Below are 18,024 nucleotides of genomic sequence, written 5' to 3' on the forward strand. Positions count from 1 at the left end.
TACATCAAGTGTTTAGATTGATGGGAGTAACAAGGATGTGCACCAGTAGTGGATGTGTATGTTCTGCAGCTGTTATACATCAAGTGTTTAGAGTGATGGGAGTAACAAGGATGTGCACCAGTCGTGGATGTGTATGTTCTGCAGCTGTTATACATCAAGTGTTTAGATTGATGAGAAGAACAAGGATGTGCAGCAGTCGTGGATGTGTATGTTCTGCAGGTGTTATACATCAAGTGTTTAGAGTGATGGGAGTAACGAGGATGTGCACCAGTCGTGGATGTGTATGTTCTGCAGGTGTTATACATCAAGTGTTTAGAGTGATGGGAGTAACGAGGATGTGCACCAGTAGTGGATGTGTATATTCTGCAGCTGTTATACATCAAGTGTTTAGATTGATGGGAATGACAAGGATGTGCGCCAGTAGTGGATGTGTATGTTCTGCAGCTGTTATACATCAAGTGTTTAGATTGATGAGAATAACAAGGATGTGCACCAGTAGTGGATGTGTATGTTCTGCAGGTGTTATACATCAAGTGTTTAGAGTGATGGGAGTAACGAGGATGTGCATCAGTAGTGGATGTGTATATTCTGCAGCTGTTATACATCAAGTGTTTAGATTGATGGGAATGACAAGGATGTGCGCCAGTAGTGGATGTGTATGTTCTGCAGCTGTTATACATCAAGTGTTTAGATTGATGAGAATAACAAGGATGTGCACCAGTAGTGGATGTGTATGTTCTGCAGCTGTTATACATCAAGTGTTTAGAGTGATGGGAGTAACGAGGATGTGCACCAGTAGTGGATGTGTATATTCTGCAGCTGTTATACATCAAGTGTTTAGATTGATGGGAATGACAAGGATGTGCGCCAGTAGTGGATGTGTATGTTCTGCAGCTGTTATACATCAAGTGTTTAGATTGATGAGAATAACAAGGATGTGCACCAGTAGTGGATGTGTATGTTCTGCAGCTCTTATACATCAAGTGTTTAGATTGATGGGAATGACAAGGATGTGCGCCAGTAGTGGATGTGTATGTTCTGCAGCTATTATACATCAGGTGTTGAGACTGACGGGAATAACAAGGATGTGCACCAGTGGTGGATGTGTATGTTCTGCAGCTGTTATACATCAGGTGTTGAGATTGACGGGAGTAACAAGGATGTTCACCAGTAGTGGATGTGTATGTTCTGTTATACATCAGGTGTTGAGACTGACGGGAATGACAAGGATGTGCACCAGTAGTGGATGTGTATGTTCTGTTATACACCAGGTGTTGAGACTGACGGGAATAACAAGGATGTGCACCAGTAGTGGATGTGTATGTTCTGCAGCTGTTATACATCAGGTGTTGAGACTGACGGGAATAACAAGGATGTGCACCAGTAGTGGATGTGTATGTTCTGCAGCTGTTATACATCAGGTGGTGAGATTGACGGGAGTAACAAGGATTTGCACCAGTAGTGGATGTGTATGTTCTGCAGGTGTTATACATCAGGTGTTGAGACTGACGGGAGTAACAAGGATGTGCACCAGTAGTGGATGTGTATGTTCTGCAGCTGTTATACGTCAGGTGTTGAGACTGACGGGAATAACAAGGATGTGCACCAGTAGTGGATGTGCATGTTCTGCAGCTATTATACATCAGGTGTTGAGATTGACGGGAGTAACAAGGATGTGCACCAGTAGTTGATGTCCATGTTCTGCAGCTGTTATACACCGGGTGTTGAGATAGCTAGGTACAGACAGGATGTGCAATGCCCAGATGACCACATGTGCAGTGAGTCCGGTAGCTAGGTACAGACAGGATGTGCAATTCCCAGATGTCCACATGTGCAGTGAGGGACGGTAGCTAGGTACAGACAGGATGTGCAATGCCCAGATGACCACATTTGCACTGAGCCCGGCAGCTAGGTACAGACAGGATGTGCAATACCCAGGCGTCCACATGTGCAGTGAATCCGGCAGCTAGGTACAGACAGGATGTGTAATACTCAGATGACCACATGTGCACTGAGCCCGGGCTTGTCGTAAGAGGCGACTAACGTGATTGAGTGGTCAGGCTCGCTGACTTGGTTGATGCATGTCATCGTATCCCAATTGCGTGGATCGATGCTCATGACATCAATCACTGGATTGTCTGTCCCAGACTGGTCTATTAAGAGACCGCCGTCATAAAGCTGGAATATTACTGAGTTCGACCTCAAACAACAAACAAACCACCGAGTGGGGCCGAGGATATAGGAACGGAGTTCGTTCTTCTGCCCGCCGCCCAGAGAAATGAAACTTTTCACACTGATGTTACAGGTCATGATCTCAAATGAGTACGAAAATTGGTGTATTTTATTGTTTTACATACTTCCAGCCAGTGCGTTTCAACTTAGTGCATATTGCGTGCATACTTCGTGCACACTGCGTTCATACTGCGTGCATACTGCGTGAAATTGGGGACACGTTTTCTGAGAAACTACTGAAGTTCCATAGATGTAAGTTTGCACGTCTATCTAAGATATACTTGTGAAGACTGAGTTCGAAAATTGGTTCAACTGATTATTTTTTCCAGAGGAGGGGGCCTTTTGTGGGTATCAATTTCACATTTAATAATTGTTTCTGATGACATAAAGCGACCCTAGTACCCTCTCTTCTTCAGTGAGTGAGTGAGTGATTATGGTTAAACGCCGCTGTTAGCAATATTCCAGCAATATCACGGCGGGGGACACCAGAAATGGGCTTCACACATTGTACCCCTGTCAAGAATCGAACCCGGGTCTTCGTAAGGAATTTTTTGTAAGGAAATATTCGTAAAACACCCCAATAATCACCTTGCTCAAATACAACTTTAGAAAAGAGAGGCGGGCGGCGTCACGTGACTAATTCACAAGAAAATATAAATCAAACAACGCGATGATGCACATTCAGTTCGCGTATCGTTTACTGTCTGTCATTTCTGCCCCAAAATACAATACTCAAACCTACTTGAGCTATATTTCCAAAACTGCATAACAGCATTAGGAATTGTCACTAGTCTGGTAGTCTTTACCAAACTGCCCAATAGTTATGGTATCGTAAGGACTAGTAGAAATTTGACAATTTTAAGGGTTTTGCTATATGCTATCATTATAAGGACTAGTGGAGTAAAACTGTTATTTTCTATTGCTGCATAACCCTGTAAACATCGCGAAATCCACAGTACATACAGTGTTAAGGATCTAGATCGAATTTGGGGAATGTTGTGTTTTGTCAGTTTGCAGACAAGTTAAAATTAGCATTTCTTATTCATTTTGATGAATAAAAAAATTGAGTTCGATGCCCGAGATACTAAATAATGTAATTTGTATAACTGAAACGGTGCGCGTGATCACGTGGCACGTGCTGTTAAGACGATGGCGATAACTGGTAATCGACGTGAAAGTTTAATTTCCACTGTTTTGATTCCCCATCGTACCGTTACAACAGAAATCAAGTGAATCATAATCCTATGATAGAAATAAGTGCATTTGCTAATAGTTTCACCAAATTTTTTTTTATTGGTACAGTAAAATTTGTACAAGGAATAATTCAGCAATCAATGTACCATGGAAATAATGGCGATGACTGATCGGTGAAGGCAGTCAGCGCTAGTTCATGTTATTTTATTTGGTTACACTGTGTGAAGAAATAAGAACGTTGTTACACTTTTGATACAATGCTACGATTTGGAAACTGCGACTGACGGCCAGGCACCATGAGGGATAAACACACGCTCATGATATAGACTGAAGTGTAGAATTGACAGCGATTTCTTATGAACATGGAAAAGGTTTTGGCGCTTTTATTTTTTTAAATTCAAACAGCAATAAAAAGATATGTATATATCTGCCTTTGTCAAGCTATATCTACTACAAAGTCCATGTGTTGTATGCATATGCCGTGAAGCCTGCTTTGTGCCGCCCTGTTTTGGCAGAGAAAACAGCCGGTCACTTTGGTGCACGACCTTGACCGCAATGCCGTGACGTCATCGACAGTGTGACGTCACCGCCATTGTACATTTGGCGCCACGTCAGCTGGGCGAACCTCGGCTCAGTGTGAGGTCACCGAGTGCAGCGAGATGTAAACAAACAGTTTGTTGTCTCTTTCACGATTAATTATAAACTCCTGACACATAATTTACACAGACTAATTGTATTACGAGATGCAGTGTTCACATAATAATCACACATCATCAATATTTACACTCTGTTAAGTGAGGCAACAATTTTCTTACCTGATCATGCGAAGTTCCAAACACAACAAATGACAAAATATCTAAAAATATATTGAACAAGTTTTATTTCTCCTCAAACACAAGAAACATTCTCACTTAATCCTGGAATATATAACTCGACGACGCGCACGGCACACCACGTCACTGTCTGTAACATCATGTCCCCCTCCACCGTCTACACAAACACGACACTGACGTCACTGAGCGCCGCGGGACACGAGCAGTTTCACCACTGGCTCTTCATGCCAGTCTCTCGCCTCGTCCCGTGCTGTCCGCCCCGAGTTGTTCCTGGCGTCGATGTCCACCACGTTCAGAGACAGCACAAACTCCACTGTCTCCACATCTCCGCCCCGACAGGCCCAGTGAAGGATGTTGTTACCGACCACGTCCACCAGTGACACATCAGCCCCTTCACTCACCAGGAGCTCCACCACCTCTCTGCTTCTAAAACGTGCTGCCTCCATCATCGGTGTCCTGCTCCTCTCTCCTCTACTGTTGATGTCCACCACGTTCAGAGACAGCACAAACTTCACTGTCTCCACGTCTCCTCCCCAACAGGCCCAGTGAATGATGTTGTCACCGTCATCGTCCACCAGTGACACATCAGCCCCTTCACTCACCAGGAGCTCCACCACGTCTCTGTGTCCCCTCAGTGCTGCCTCCATCACCGGTGTCCACCTCCTCCTTTCCTTTCTGCTGTTGACGTCGACTCCCGCTGTCAGGAGCCGCTTTACCTCCTCCAGGTCCCCGGTCCCGCTGGCGTAGAAGAGGTCGCGGTCTGCTCGTGATGGAGTCGCTGTAACACCAAGTAAACTCTGTACACATCCAGACATCTTTGTCCTACATCTACTGTGTTCACACCTCGAAGTGTTGACACGTGACAGGAACATCGATACATGATGAACCACTTCCTGTATGGATGGCAACAATATAACGATGAGGGGAGTGGTTTATGTATTGAACTAAGAATAATCTATTCACATGACTTTTGTTTAAGTGCTTTCTTCTACATCCAGTTGTTGTAACACTATTCTGTGTATAGCTGGTGAGTTGTACTGAGCTTTATGAGTTAATAGTCACACACTGTCAGCACCATTACTGTGTCAAATTATTTAGATAATATGATATTTATTTTTACATTGCTTTACATAAGCTTGTTCATTGAATACACTGTATGTATGAAGGGTTAGGAGTGAGCTTTCTGCCTGCTGGGTTCTCCCACCTACCGTGTGAAGCAGTGGAGAGCCGTGGATCCCTCCTGCGCCGGTTCGGGTCACTCGAGGCTGAAACACAGAATATGTTGTTTAGAAAACTATATATAGAGGTCTAGCACATTATTGCCATTCCACAAGTTTTAAGCCCTTCACAACTGGCTTCAAACTCGGATCACTCGAGGCTGAAACAGAATATGGTGGTCAGAAAACTATATACATATAGCATCGGAAAAGCATTATAAATACTGGCCTCAGATAACTTATTGCCATTCGACAAAAAAGTTGCCCCTTAAAATGTTCACTCATGAACATGTTTGTAGCAAAGGTATACATATCAGGTAGACCTAGTTCAGTGATTGGTAAATGGCTATAAATGATTTGTTTGTTTGTTGTTTACTCAGCAATATTTCAGGTATGTGACAGCGGTCAGTAAATAAACGAGGCTGGATCGAGCGACTGACATCATGAGCATCGTTCCAAGCAATTGGAATATGATGACATGCATCAACAAGCGTGTCTGACCCAGAGGAACTCGATGATAGCGTGTAAAACATAATGTATTCGTATAGGAAAAAAATCACACCCCTCTATATACATAGAGACAAGGAGTGACACCCGCCGGTTCTTATTCAATATTTCGCACTCGGTTCGAATCACAGCTCGCTATCGCATGAAATATGAATGTCACTTATTTCAACCTATTGTAACTTGCTGAACAAACCATAGGCTACACAATCGTGATCATCTGTGGTCACCTTACCTCGTATTGATTTTAAAACAACCATCAATTATCAGCTCTATGCTGCGCCGCTGAGGTAAACAAGAAAATGCTGGACAGAAGTTACGGCGTTACACGGGCTTGAACACGGCAAACGTTTCTCATTTCTCTCCTCAGAAATTCAAATTGCAGGCTAAGGTCTGCATTAAGCCTATTGCATCGGTTAACGAAATTTACCTTATCACTGTGCATCTTTATTTTAGTAAATAATAATGTGATTAAATAACGCCTTTCGTAAAACGAATACCTAAACTTTAAATTATATTCGCAAGGGTAATTTGTTATTCATAATAGCAATAGCTATACATTATTGGAACATTTGTGTGAAAAAAATTAAATTCATTTTGTGCAAAGAAATAATAACGTGGACATTAATTGAGGAAGATGAAATAAATCATGGTCTGACTCTAAAGTGAGTGAGTGAGTGAGTGAGGGGGGAGTGAGAGAGAGAGTTCAATCAAAGACCGTATCGATAATTTATAAGCCACATACCAACGAGGACTAATTATACATTGACGTTATGGTGAGTGAGAGAGAGACCGTATCGGAAATATATAAGCCACATGACGGCTAGGACTATGTGGCGATTATACATTGACGTTATGGTTAGTGGGTGAGTGAGTGAGTGAGTGAGTGAGTGAGTGAGAGAATTCAATCTGAGACCGTATCGGAAATATATAAGCCACATAGCGGCGAGGACTAATTATACATTGACGTTATGGTGAGTGAGTGAGTGAGTGAGTGAGTGAGAGAACTCAATCTGAGGCCGTATCGGAAATATATCAGCCACATAACGGCGAGGGAGAATGCTGTTTGGTATTGAGGATACAAATATGTGGTTATGAAGATTTGTTATAGAGGCGAAGTGTTACATCAACGCTGTACTTCATTGTGGTGGTTATGTTAAAGTAAAGTCTGATATGTTGACCTGAAACAATGTTCTTTTTGTGTTACATTGTTTTTGGTGGCGGGAGAGGCGTGGTCAGTACTGGCCAATAACAATAACCCAATAACCCCGGGGCTGTGAACTATGTTAACGTTTCATATAATTCTCTTGATATTTTTTAGAATTTATACGAGTGCTAAAATTGGATTTGTATCTGCACTCGGACGCTGAAAATTAAGTGGATGGGGTGTATACTGTTCTCTGCTCGCACCACCTTTTGTATTCAACGTGATTCATTATGCTAGAGCTACCACATCAACTATTCGGCTGCGACTCTTAATGAATATTAAACTATGTTTCCACCAAACACTTCCATATACATTATTAAACTTTATCTCCAAATGGTTGTTGTCTTTTGGGTTTATTATATTTTATATACCTGCTCCTGATGTTGTCTTATTTTGTATTTCAGAAACGTTTTTAGAGCCAAACCAAAGAAGATTCTGGCAATCAGTACATTCGTAAAGTTTTTAAATATTAAAATATTAGAATTATATCTTGAAGTTTTTTGTTGAAGGGTCACATCACATGACTGGAAGTTGAAGACATAGTGATGATTATTTTGTTTCCTGCAGTACAAGCCTAAAGGGTAACGGTCTCTGCCTACTTGCCATGTGTGTCTTGTTAACAGTTATTTGGTGTTTTAAGTTTTGAACAAAGGCAGCAAAACACCAACTAACTCATGACGTCTTCCGATGCCCTGGTTCGTTTTCAAAACTCTCTTGAAACGTTATAACCAATTGTTTACAGAAAACGTTTTTAAAACATATTATGTACATTTTTTTAAACATACACATTTAAGTGGATAAAACATGTTTTAAAACATTTCCGGAACATTTCGCGAAATCCTTTTTAGGATGTTTTTATAACAATTTAAGACAGCTGGGATTCATCTGACTTTCCACGTCATCATATGACAAACAAACAGAAGCATAATGACTGCACACTTATTCTGATGACTTACATGACAAATTTAAAAGATGCGATCCCTGCGTCAACGAAACTCCTGCTCAGAACCCCCAACACACTGCTATCAGATAACAACCCCAACACACTGCTATCAGTGAACACGCTAAATTGTGAATGGAGATGCCGGGAGTCCGACCTTAACACTATTGTACATATTTAGTATTTTCTTTGATGTGCGAATGAATAAATGCATAACAATTCATTCCAAGCTGTAGTGTACAGTTACAATCGTAGAGTGCAGTTTGAATATCTCTCGGCTATCTTTTCAGCAATTAGATGTGACAGCTACTGCATTGTTAATGTGTACTTACTGTATCCACTTGAGTGTGATCCTGAACCTGTAAAGGGAGATAAAATACATTAGTATTTTCAATTCATTCAAGGTCTGCCGGATCATTTAAGCCAGAAATGTGTATTCGTTGTCATTGTTTCTACTTGTATTATAATAACTGTTACGAAAGAAACATATAATTGCTTACTCAAAGAAATTCAAATCTCTTTACAGCAGGGTGACATATATCGCCTTTGAGGAAAAGGGGTCATTTTTAAAGCTTACTACCCAGCATTTGGAAACAAAGAGTTTTCTGTGAAATATTCCCTTGTTCCCTAAACTGTCAACTCTGAAGTCAATGTACATGTAAAGTCTTTCTACTCACTGTCAACACTGGAGCGAGTAAATGTACATGTCATCTCTATCTACTCACTGTCAACACTGAAGTGAGTCTATGAACATGTGGCCTCTATCTACTCACTGTCAACACTGGAGTGAGTCTATGTACATGTCCCCTCTATCTACTCACTGTCAACACTGGAGTGAGTCTATGTACATGTCACCCCAATCTCCTCACTGTCAACACTGGAGTGAGACAATGAACATGTCATCTCTATCTACTCACTGTCCACACTGGAGTGAGTCAATGTACATGTCACCTCTATCTACTCACTGTCAACACTGGAGTGAGTCAATGTACATGTCACCTCGATCTACTCACTGTCAACACTGAAGTGAGTCTATGAACATGTGGCCTCTATCTCCTCACTGTCAACGCTGGAGTGAGTCTATGTACATGTCGCCTCTATCTACTTACTGTCAACACTGGAGTGAGTCTATGTACATGTCACCTCTATCTACTTACTGTCAACACTGGAGTAATCTATGTACATGTCGCCTCCATCTACTCACTGTCAACAATGGAGTGAGTCAATGTACATGTCACCTCTATCTACTCACTGTCAACACTGGAGTGAGTCTATGTACATGTCACCTCTATCTACTCACTGTCAACACTGGAGTGAGTCAATGTACATGTCACCTCGATCTACTCACTGTCAACACTGGAGTGAGTCAATGTACATGTCAAGTGTATCTACTCACTGTCAACACTGGAGTGAGTCAATGTACATGTCACCTCTATCTACTCACTGTCACCAGTGGAGTGAGTCAATTTACCTGTCACCTCTATCTACTCACTGTCAACACTGGAGTGAGTCAATGTACATGTCACCTCTATCTACTCACTGTCAATACTGGAGTGACTCAATGTACATGCCACCTCTATCTACTAACTGTCAACACTGGAGTGAGTCAATGTACATGTCATCTCTATCTACTCACTGTCAACACTGTAATGAGTCAATGTACATGTCACCTCTATCTACTCACTGTCAACACTGGAGTGAGTCAATGTACATGTCACCTCTATCTACTCACTGTCAACACTGTAATGAGTCAATGTACATGTCATCTCTATCTACTCACTGTCAACACTGTAATGAGTCAATGTACATGTCATCTCTATCTACTCACTGTCAACACTGTAATGAGTCAATGTACATGTCACCTCTATCTACTCACTGTCAACACTGGAGTGTGTCTATGTACATGTCACCTCTATCTACTCACTGTCAACACTGGAGTGTGTCTATGTACATGTCACCTCTATCTACTCACTGTCAACACTGTAGTGAGTCAATGTACATGTCACCTCTATCTACTCACTGTCAACACTGTAATGAGTCAATGTACATGTCATCTCTATCTACTCACTGTCAACACTGTAATGAGTCAATGTACATGTCACCTCTATCTACGCACTGTCAACACTGTAATGAGTCAATGTACATGTCACCTCTATCTACTCACTGTCAACACTGGAGTGTGTCTATGTACATGTCAAGTGTATCTACCTACTTTCACCAGTGGAGTGAGTCTATGTACATGTCACCTCTATCTACTCACTGTCAACACTGTAATGAGTCAATGTACTTGTCACCTCTATCTACTCACTGTCAACACTGGAGTGAGTCAATGTACATGTCACCTCTATCTACTCACTGTCAACACTGGAGTGAGTCAATGTACATGTCACCTCTATCTACTCACTGTCAACACTGTAATGAGTCAATGTACATGTCATCTCTATCTACTCACTGTCAACACTGTAATGAGTCAATGTACATGTCACCTCTATCTACTCACTGTCAACACTGGAGTGTGTCTATGTACATGTCACCTCTATCTACTCACTGTCAACACTGTAGTGAGTCAATGTACATGTCACCTCTATCTACTCACTGTCAACACTGTAATGAGTCAAAGTACATGTCATCTCTATCTACTCACTGTCAACACAGTAATGAGTCAATGTACATGTCATCTCTATCTACTCAATTTCAACACTGTAATGAGTCAATGTACTTGTCACCTCTATCTACTCACTGTCAATACTGGAGTGATTCAATGTACATGCCACCTCTATCTACTAACTGTCAACACTGGAGTGAGTCAATGTACATGCCAGCTCTTTCTACTCACTGTCAACACTAGAGTGAGTCAATGTACATGTCAAGTGTATCTACTAACTGTCAACACTGGAGTAACTCAATGTACATGCCAGCTCTGTCTACTTACTGTCAACACAGGAGTGGGTCACCTCTATCTACACTTTTTACTAATTGTGATCATCACGTATTAAGACATTATTTCCCAAGTGATGCACATTTAGTTTCCATGTTTCAAAAGACAAACGCTGAGTAATTTAGCTTGATAAAATTAACATTACCTAAAACACTCCCGTAAAGTGGAAATGTGACCGTGTCCTCGTACGTTGTCAGATGATGTGAGTGAGATGTGTACTTGGCGTACATATCATGGATATGTGGGTAGTATGTTTCGTCATCGTCCTCCTGTTGGGGATGTAAGCGAGGTGCGCCCTCCTCATCCTTATGTTCAGGATCCGCCATCCCTCCAGGCCGTGTTTCTGTGAACAAATGATGACAAGGGAAACATATGATGAAGATGAGAGGTGTATCACATGTCGGTCACAACACAAGCCACAAAACGGATATGGAGCTCCACCAGGGTCCCAGCCCAGACTGGCATATTTGGAGACGAAGAAGCTAGCAAAGCGGCCAATCAGGTTTCAACTAAAACACATTATTAACCTCCAACCTCGGCCTATAAAACTATAAACATATCAGTGTGCATCACTGCTTATGTCATGCGGGCCATCCTATCCCCAGACCAGAATATATTGAAATAGAGATGATGCGTTAAACTGTTCGCAGTCTTGAAGACATACGAGATGTAAGGAACATAACATGTTGTATATGTTACTGAAACGTGGCTACACGCTAGGAATAAAAACCTTTCCATTTCTTTCTTTTATTCGGATCATTTATTCATTCATTTTATGAATGATTTCATCAATCGATATCCATGCTCATCGAACGCATTTCACCTCCTCTCCTGTGGACGTCATCGTCATCTGTACACGTCATCATAATCTACAAACTCAACCATAAAATAAACCATAACCTCTCTCCTCGCCAGTACCGCCGTTTGCAGTCACGACCCCAGCCATCCCGGCTTTTTCTACAACAAGCCTATTTGTTTTCTGTATTTGTTTTGGTTCAACTTCTTCACCATAGGTAATTATGTCCTTCCTCCTCCTTAGCACATCATTATGTTCTACCCCAAACAAGGTCCTCCTTCTCCATTTTAATACCGTCCCAACCCATTTACTCTCACAAAGCACAATCACCAACAAACTCCCCCAACACACAGCCTAAAACCAACAGAAATAATAAAACAAACCACAAAACATTTAAATCCACCTCACTACCCACCAACATAACCTTCGGCGCTCTAAATTATAAATTCATCCGCCTCAGAAAAAGAGAATCCAATGCTTCACACCCAATAAGGAAGCTTTAGACCATAGTTGACATTTAGAACAAGAGTGAGTGAGTTCGGTTTAACGCCGCTTTTAACAGTACTTCAGTTATATACCGGCGTGTCAGATTATTGTTGCAGGAAAGACCGAAATAAAGCAGGTCTCAGACGTTTCCCACTTCGAATTTAGAACAAGACATCAGAACAGCACATGCACACTTTGGCCATATTTAAGGATGTCAGCAACGCTTTCGACATGGTTTGGAACAAAGGCAACATAGAACAATTGGAAAATAAAGCCATAAATGGGCGTATACTACATTTCATCCACTCTTTTCTAGCGGACTGAAAGAAAACAGTTAAATCACATAAGACCCTATCTAACACCTTACCATTACAAAATGGCGCCCTGCAAGGTAGCATGCTGTCGCCGACCCTTTTTTATTTCATGATTGATATTTTTTCCAAATTCCGTCAACAGCAAAATTTGCAGTTGACATTTATCTCTGGAACTCCTCCACCTCAATAAACAAACACAAACTAAAACCCAATCTGCATTTATTATCATCCAAAACTGGTCTATCAAATGGGGATTTCAAATCAATACCCCCCAAAAATTGGCTTATTATTTTGAAAAAGAAAAAACACTTTTACGACAAATTTTACACCCAAACTAAACTGACATAACGAAGAAACCATTTTCCAAAAAAAGAAGCAAGTTACATTTAGCCTACACCTAACATGGACACCCCATATTCATAACCTGGTCAAGTCATGCCAAAAACATATTTTACATCTTGGCCACCGACTAGGGTGCTGACAAACACACCCTCATAAATATATACAAAACACGTATACAAGGTATTACACTGACTCACATACTCTCATACTTTTAGCCCTATCCAATATCAATATTAATAAACAAAACTATTCAGTATCAAGCCTTCAAAATAGCCCTGGCTACAACGACTGCTACCCCACATTATTACCAATGACAGGCATCACATCAACTCAATACAGAAGATAACAAATCAGCCTAAACTATTGGACTTGGGCCCAACACAACCCCATCTATAATACTCTCACAACCAAATAAAACAATACAAGAAAATCTACAATTCAAAATTCAAAACAAATAAAAACAAAGCTCCTTATCGAACACGCTAACACAACATCCTCCACATCTACAACCTCAAAAACTGACAACATGCCCCTCTACTGAAACAAACCGCCACCTTACATATATACCTCACTACACATCATGCTACAAGCTCAGCCCAACATAGGCAAAACAGACAGAAAACAACACTAATACTTAACCAGATCGAATCAAACTGGCCAACACATACCTACATATATACTGATGGATCTCAAGATATGAACAAGAACACAGACATAGGTATCAATGCAGACCAACCAATTACAATAACCAATTATCACCATTAAAGCCGTAATAATTCCAATACAGCAGCACTTCATCAAGCAAACTATCTAAATCAAACTTTCTTATAATTTCAGACTCTCTTGGCTCTTTAAAACACATTCTTAACAAATGATCAAATACCTGACCTTACTTAATCAATAACATCACCCATCTTACATCAGTATTACGATCACTCAATAAAAATTCTAAATGCATCTATTTAAAATCTCTTTTCACTAAATCTATAAATCAGTGCTACAACTGTAGCCTTTTGCCCCATCATGATGACATTTCCAGGATTAGTTGTGGCCATAGAAAAGTAAATTATGCACTTTTTAAACAAAACATACCAAAAATGGTAAATGCAGCCACTGTAACTCCCCTGAGAATCTGAATCGTGTTGTAACTACTGTCCCTTCTTCTGCAGCTCTCACTCTACTATACCAATATATCCCAATCCACAACGAAAATAACATATCTTATCTCTTCAGTCCAAACAACCCACGGGCAGTCTTCAATTCATTAGATGTTGAACGCCCACTTCTGGAGCTCCAATTTCGTGGACGGGGGCAGGTGAGTTTAATATAAAAAAAAACATGTGTAATAGGGAAAAATAAAAAAAAAGTGTGAGATGGATTGCCCTTGAACTTGATGCAGTTGTCGGAGGACATGAACATGCTGTTATGGGAAATTTTGTAGAAGACGTTGTTGCAGACAGCCTGCGTAAAGAATGTCATTCTCGATCCGAAATTGTAAACGTTCTTTTAGTGTTTAATGAGAAGACTTTATTGGGCATCATGATCGCAATTCAGCGCGCTGATGTCTTTTACGATTAAGTTTTAGCCAAGTTTTTTTTTTATTTCGTAAGCATTTTTATTCACAGATCAGATCAACATATGCACATTATGCTTCACAATCAGCCCACATTTCTTAAGAAGCAAAACACACTGGGTAATAAAGTCTCTCAAGCAAGAGATAACATGCGATTTATGCTATCTTCTCACTGTCAACACTGTAGTGTGTCAATGCACATGTCACCTCTATCTACTCACTGTCAACACTGTAATGAGTCAATGTACATGTCATCTCTATCTACTCACTGTCAACACTGTAATGAGTCAATGTACATGTCACCTCTATCTACTAACTGTCAACACTGGAGTGTGTCTGTGTACATGTCACCTCTATCTACTCACTGTCAACACTGGAGTGAGTCAATGTACATGTCACCTCTATCTACTCACTGTCAACACTGTAATGAGTCAATGTACATGTCACCTCTATCTACTCACTGTCAACACTGAAGTGAGTCAATGTACATGTCACCTCTATCTACTCACTGTCAACACTGGAGTGAGTCTATGTACATGTCACCTCTATCTACTCACTGTCAACACTGGAGTGTGTCAATGTACATGTCACCTCTATCTACTCACTGTCAACACTGGAGTGAGTCAATGTACATGTCACCTCTATCTACTCACTGTCAACACTGGAGTGAGTCAATGTACAGGTCACCTCTATCTACTCACTGTCAACACTGTAATGAGTCAATGTACATGTCACCTCTATCTACTCACTGCCAACACTGTAATGAGTCAATGTACATGTCACCTCTATCTACTCACTGTCAACACTGGAGTGAGTCTATGTACATGTCACCTCTATCTACTCACTGTCAACACTGTAATGAGTCAATGTACATGTCACCTCTATCTACTCACTGTCAACTCTGTAATGAGTCAATGTACATGTCGCCTCTATCTACTCACTGTCAACACTGTAATGAGTCAATGCACATGTCATCTCTATCTACTCACTGTCATCACTGTAATGTGTCAATGTACATGTCACCTCTATCTACTCACTGTCAACACTGGAGTGAGTCAATGTACATGTCACCTCTATCTACTCACTGTAAACACTGGAGTGTGTCTATGTACATGTCACCTCTATCTACTCACTGTCAACACTGTAGTGTGTCAATGTACATGTCACCTCTATCTACTCACTGTCAACACTGTAATGAGTCAATGTACATGTCACCTCTATCTACTCACTGTCAACACTTGAGTGAGTCTATGTACATGTCACCTCTATCTACCCACTGTTAACACTGGAGTGAGTCAATGTACATGTTACCTCTATCTACTCACTGTTAACACTGGAGTGAGTCAATATACATGTCACCTCTATCTTCTCACTGTCAACACTAGAATGAATCTATGCACATGTCATCTCTATCGACTCACTGTCAACACTGGAGTGACTCAAAGCATATGTCACATCCATCTATTCACTGTCAACACTGGAGTGTGTAAATGTACATGTCACCTCTATCTAGTCACTGTCAACACTGTAATGAGTCAATGTACATGTCACCTCTATCTACTCACTATCAACACTGGAGTGAGTCAATGTACATGTCACCTCTATCTACTCACTGTCAACACTGTAATGAGTCAATGTACATGTCACCTCTATCTACTCACTGTCAACACTGGAGTGAGTCTATGTACATGTCACCTCTATCTACTCACTGTCAACACTGTAATGAGTCAATGTACATGTCGCTTCTATCTACTCACTGTCAACACAGTAGTGTGTCAATGTACATGTCACCTCCATCTATTCACTGTCAACACTGGAGTGAGTCAATGTACATGTCACCTCTATCTACTCACTGTCAACACTGGGAGAGTCAATGAACATGTCACCTCTATCTACTCACTGTCATAACTGTAGTGTGTCAATGTACATGCCATCTCTATCTACTCACTGTCAACACTGTAATGAGTCAATGTACATGTCACCTCTATCTACTCACTGTTAACACTGGAGTGAGTCAATGTACATGTCACCTCTGTCTACTCACTGTCAACACTGTAATGAGTCAAAGTACATGTCATCTCTTTCTACTCACTGTCAACACTGTAATGAGTCAAAGTCAGGTCATCTCTTTCTACTCACTGTCAACACTGTAGTGTGTCAATGTACATGTCACCTCTTTCTACTCACTGTCAACACTGTAGTGTGTCAATGTACATGTCACCTCTATCTACTCACTGTCAACACTGTAATGAGTCAAAGTACATGTCATCTCTTTCTACTCACTGTCAACACTGTAATGAGTCAATGTACAGGTCACCTCTATCTACTCACTGTCAACACTGTAATGAGTCAATGTACATGTCACCTATATCTACTCACTGTCAACACTGTAATGAGTCAATGTACATGTCGCCTCTATCTACTCACTGTCAACACTGTAGTGTGTCAATGTACATGTCACCTCTATCTACTCACTGTCATAACTGTAGTGTGTCAATGTACATGCCATCTCTATCTACTCACTGTCAACACTGTAATGAGTCAATGTACATGTCACCTCTATCTACTCACTGTTAACACTGGAGTGAGTCAATGTACATGTCACCTCTATCTACTCACTGTCAACACTGTAATGAGTCAATGTACATGTCACCTCTATCTACTCACTGTCAACACTGTAATGAGTCAATGTACATGTCATCTCTGTCTACTCACTGTCAACACTGTAATGAGTCAATGTACATGTCACCTCTATCTACTCACTGTCAACACTGTAGTGTGTCAATGTACATGTCACCTCTATCTACTCACTGTCAACACTGTAATGAGTCAATGTACATGTCACCTATATCTACTCACTGTCAACACTGTAATGAGTCAATGTACATGTCACCTCTATCTACTCACTGTCAACACTGGAGTGAGTCAATGTACAGGTCACCTCTATCTACTCACTGTCAACACTGTAATGAGTCAATGTACATGTCACCTATATCTACTCACTGTCAACACTGTAATGAGTTAATGTACATGTCGCCTCTATCTACTCACTGTCAACACTGTAGTGTGTCATTGTACATGTCACCTCTATCTACTCACTGTCAACACTGTAGTGTGTCAATGTACATGCCATCTCTATCTACTCACTGTCAACACTGTAATGAGTCAATGTACATGTCACGTCTATCTACTCACTGTCAACACTGGAGTGAGTCTATGTACATGTCACCTCTATCTACTCACTGTCAACACTGTAATGAGTCAATGTACATGTCACCTCTATCTACTCACTGTCAACACTGTAATGAGTCAATGTACATGTCATCTCTATCTACTCACTGTCAACACTGGAGTGTGTCAATGTACATGTCAGCTCTATCTACTCACTGTCAACACTGTAATAAGTCAATGTACATGTCATCTCTATCTACTCACTGTCAACACTGGA

The 18,024-nt window shown here is 40.9% G+C and overlaps 1 protein-coding gene across 3 annotated transcripts; it reads right to left on the reverse strand.

Moving 5' to 3' along the window:
• Positions 1-4,296: 4,296 nt before the first annotated feature.
• Positions 4,297-8,708, reverse strand: LOC124124297 (serine/threonine-protein phosphatase 6 regulatory ankyrin repeat subunit C-like). Of its 3 annotated transcripts, XR_007218834.1 has the most exons (4): positions 8,460-8,708; positions 5,468-5,637; positions 4,877-5,037; positions 4,297-4,675 (listed from the first exon to the last, which is right to left on the reverse strand). XR_007218834.1 is itself a non-coding variant. In XM_048386858.1 (3 exons), exons 2-3 carry the CDS (start codon positions 4,904-4,906, stop codon positions 4,439-4,441), a joined length of 267 nt encoding a protein of 88 aa, XP_048242815.1. In that variant the 5' UTR covers positions 4,907-5,019; positions 5,468-5,576; the 3' UTR covers positions 4,297-4,438. The 3 variants fall into 3 exon arrangements, 2 of the variants coding, with proteins under 2 accessions (XP_048242815.1, XP_048242814.1); XM_048386858.1 differs by lacking the exon at positions 8,460-8,708 and having other exon boundaries at positions 4,297-4,540; positions 4,742-5,019; positions 5,468-5,576; XM_048386857.1 differs by lacking the exon at positions 8,460-8,708 and having other exon boundaries at positions 4,297-4,540; positions 4,742-5,037; positions 5,468-5,576.
• Positions 8,709-18,024: the final 9,316 nt, after the last annotated feature.

Source organism: Haliotis rufescens, unplaced genomic scaffold (genome assembly GCF_023055435.1).
Source record: "Haliotis rufescens isolate VD_foot unplaced genomic scaffold, xgHalRufe1.0.p SCAF_61, whole genome shotgun sequence".
Classification (NCBI taxonomy): Eukaryota; Metazoa; Mollusca; class Gastropoda; order Lepetellida; family Haliotidae; genus Haliotis; species Haliotis rufescens.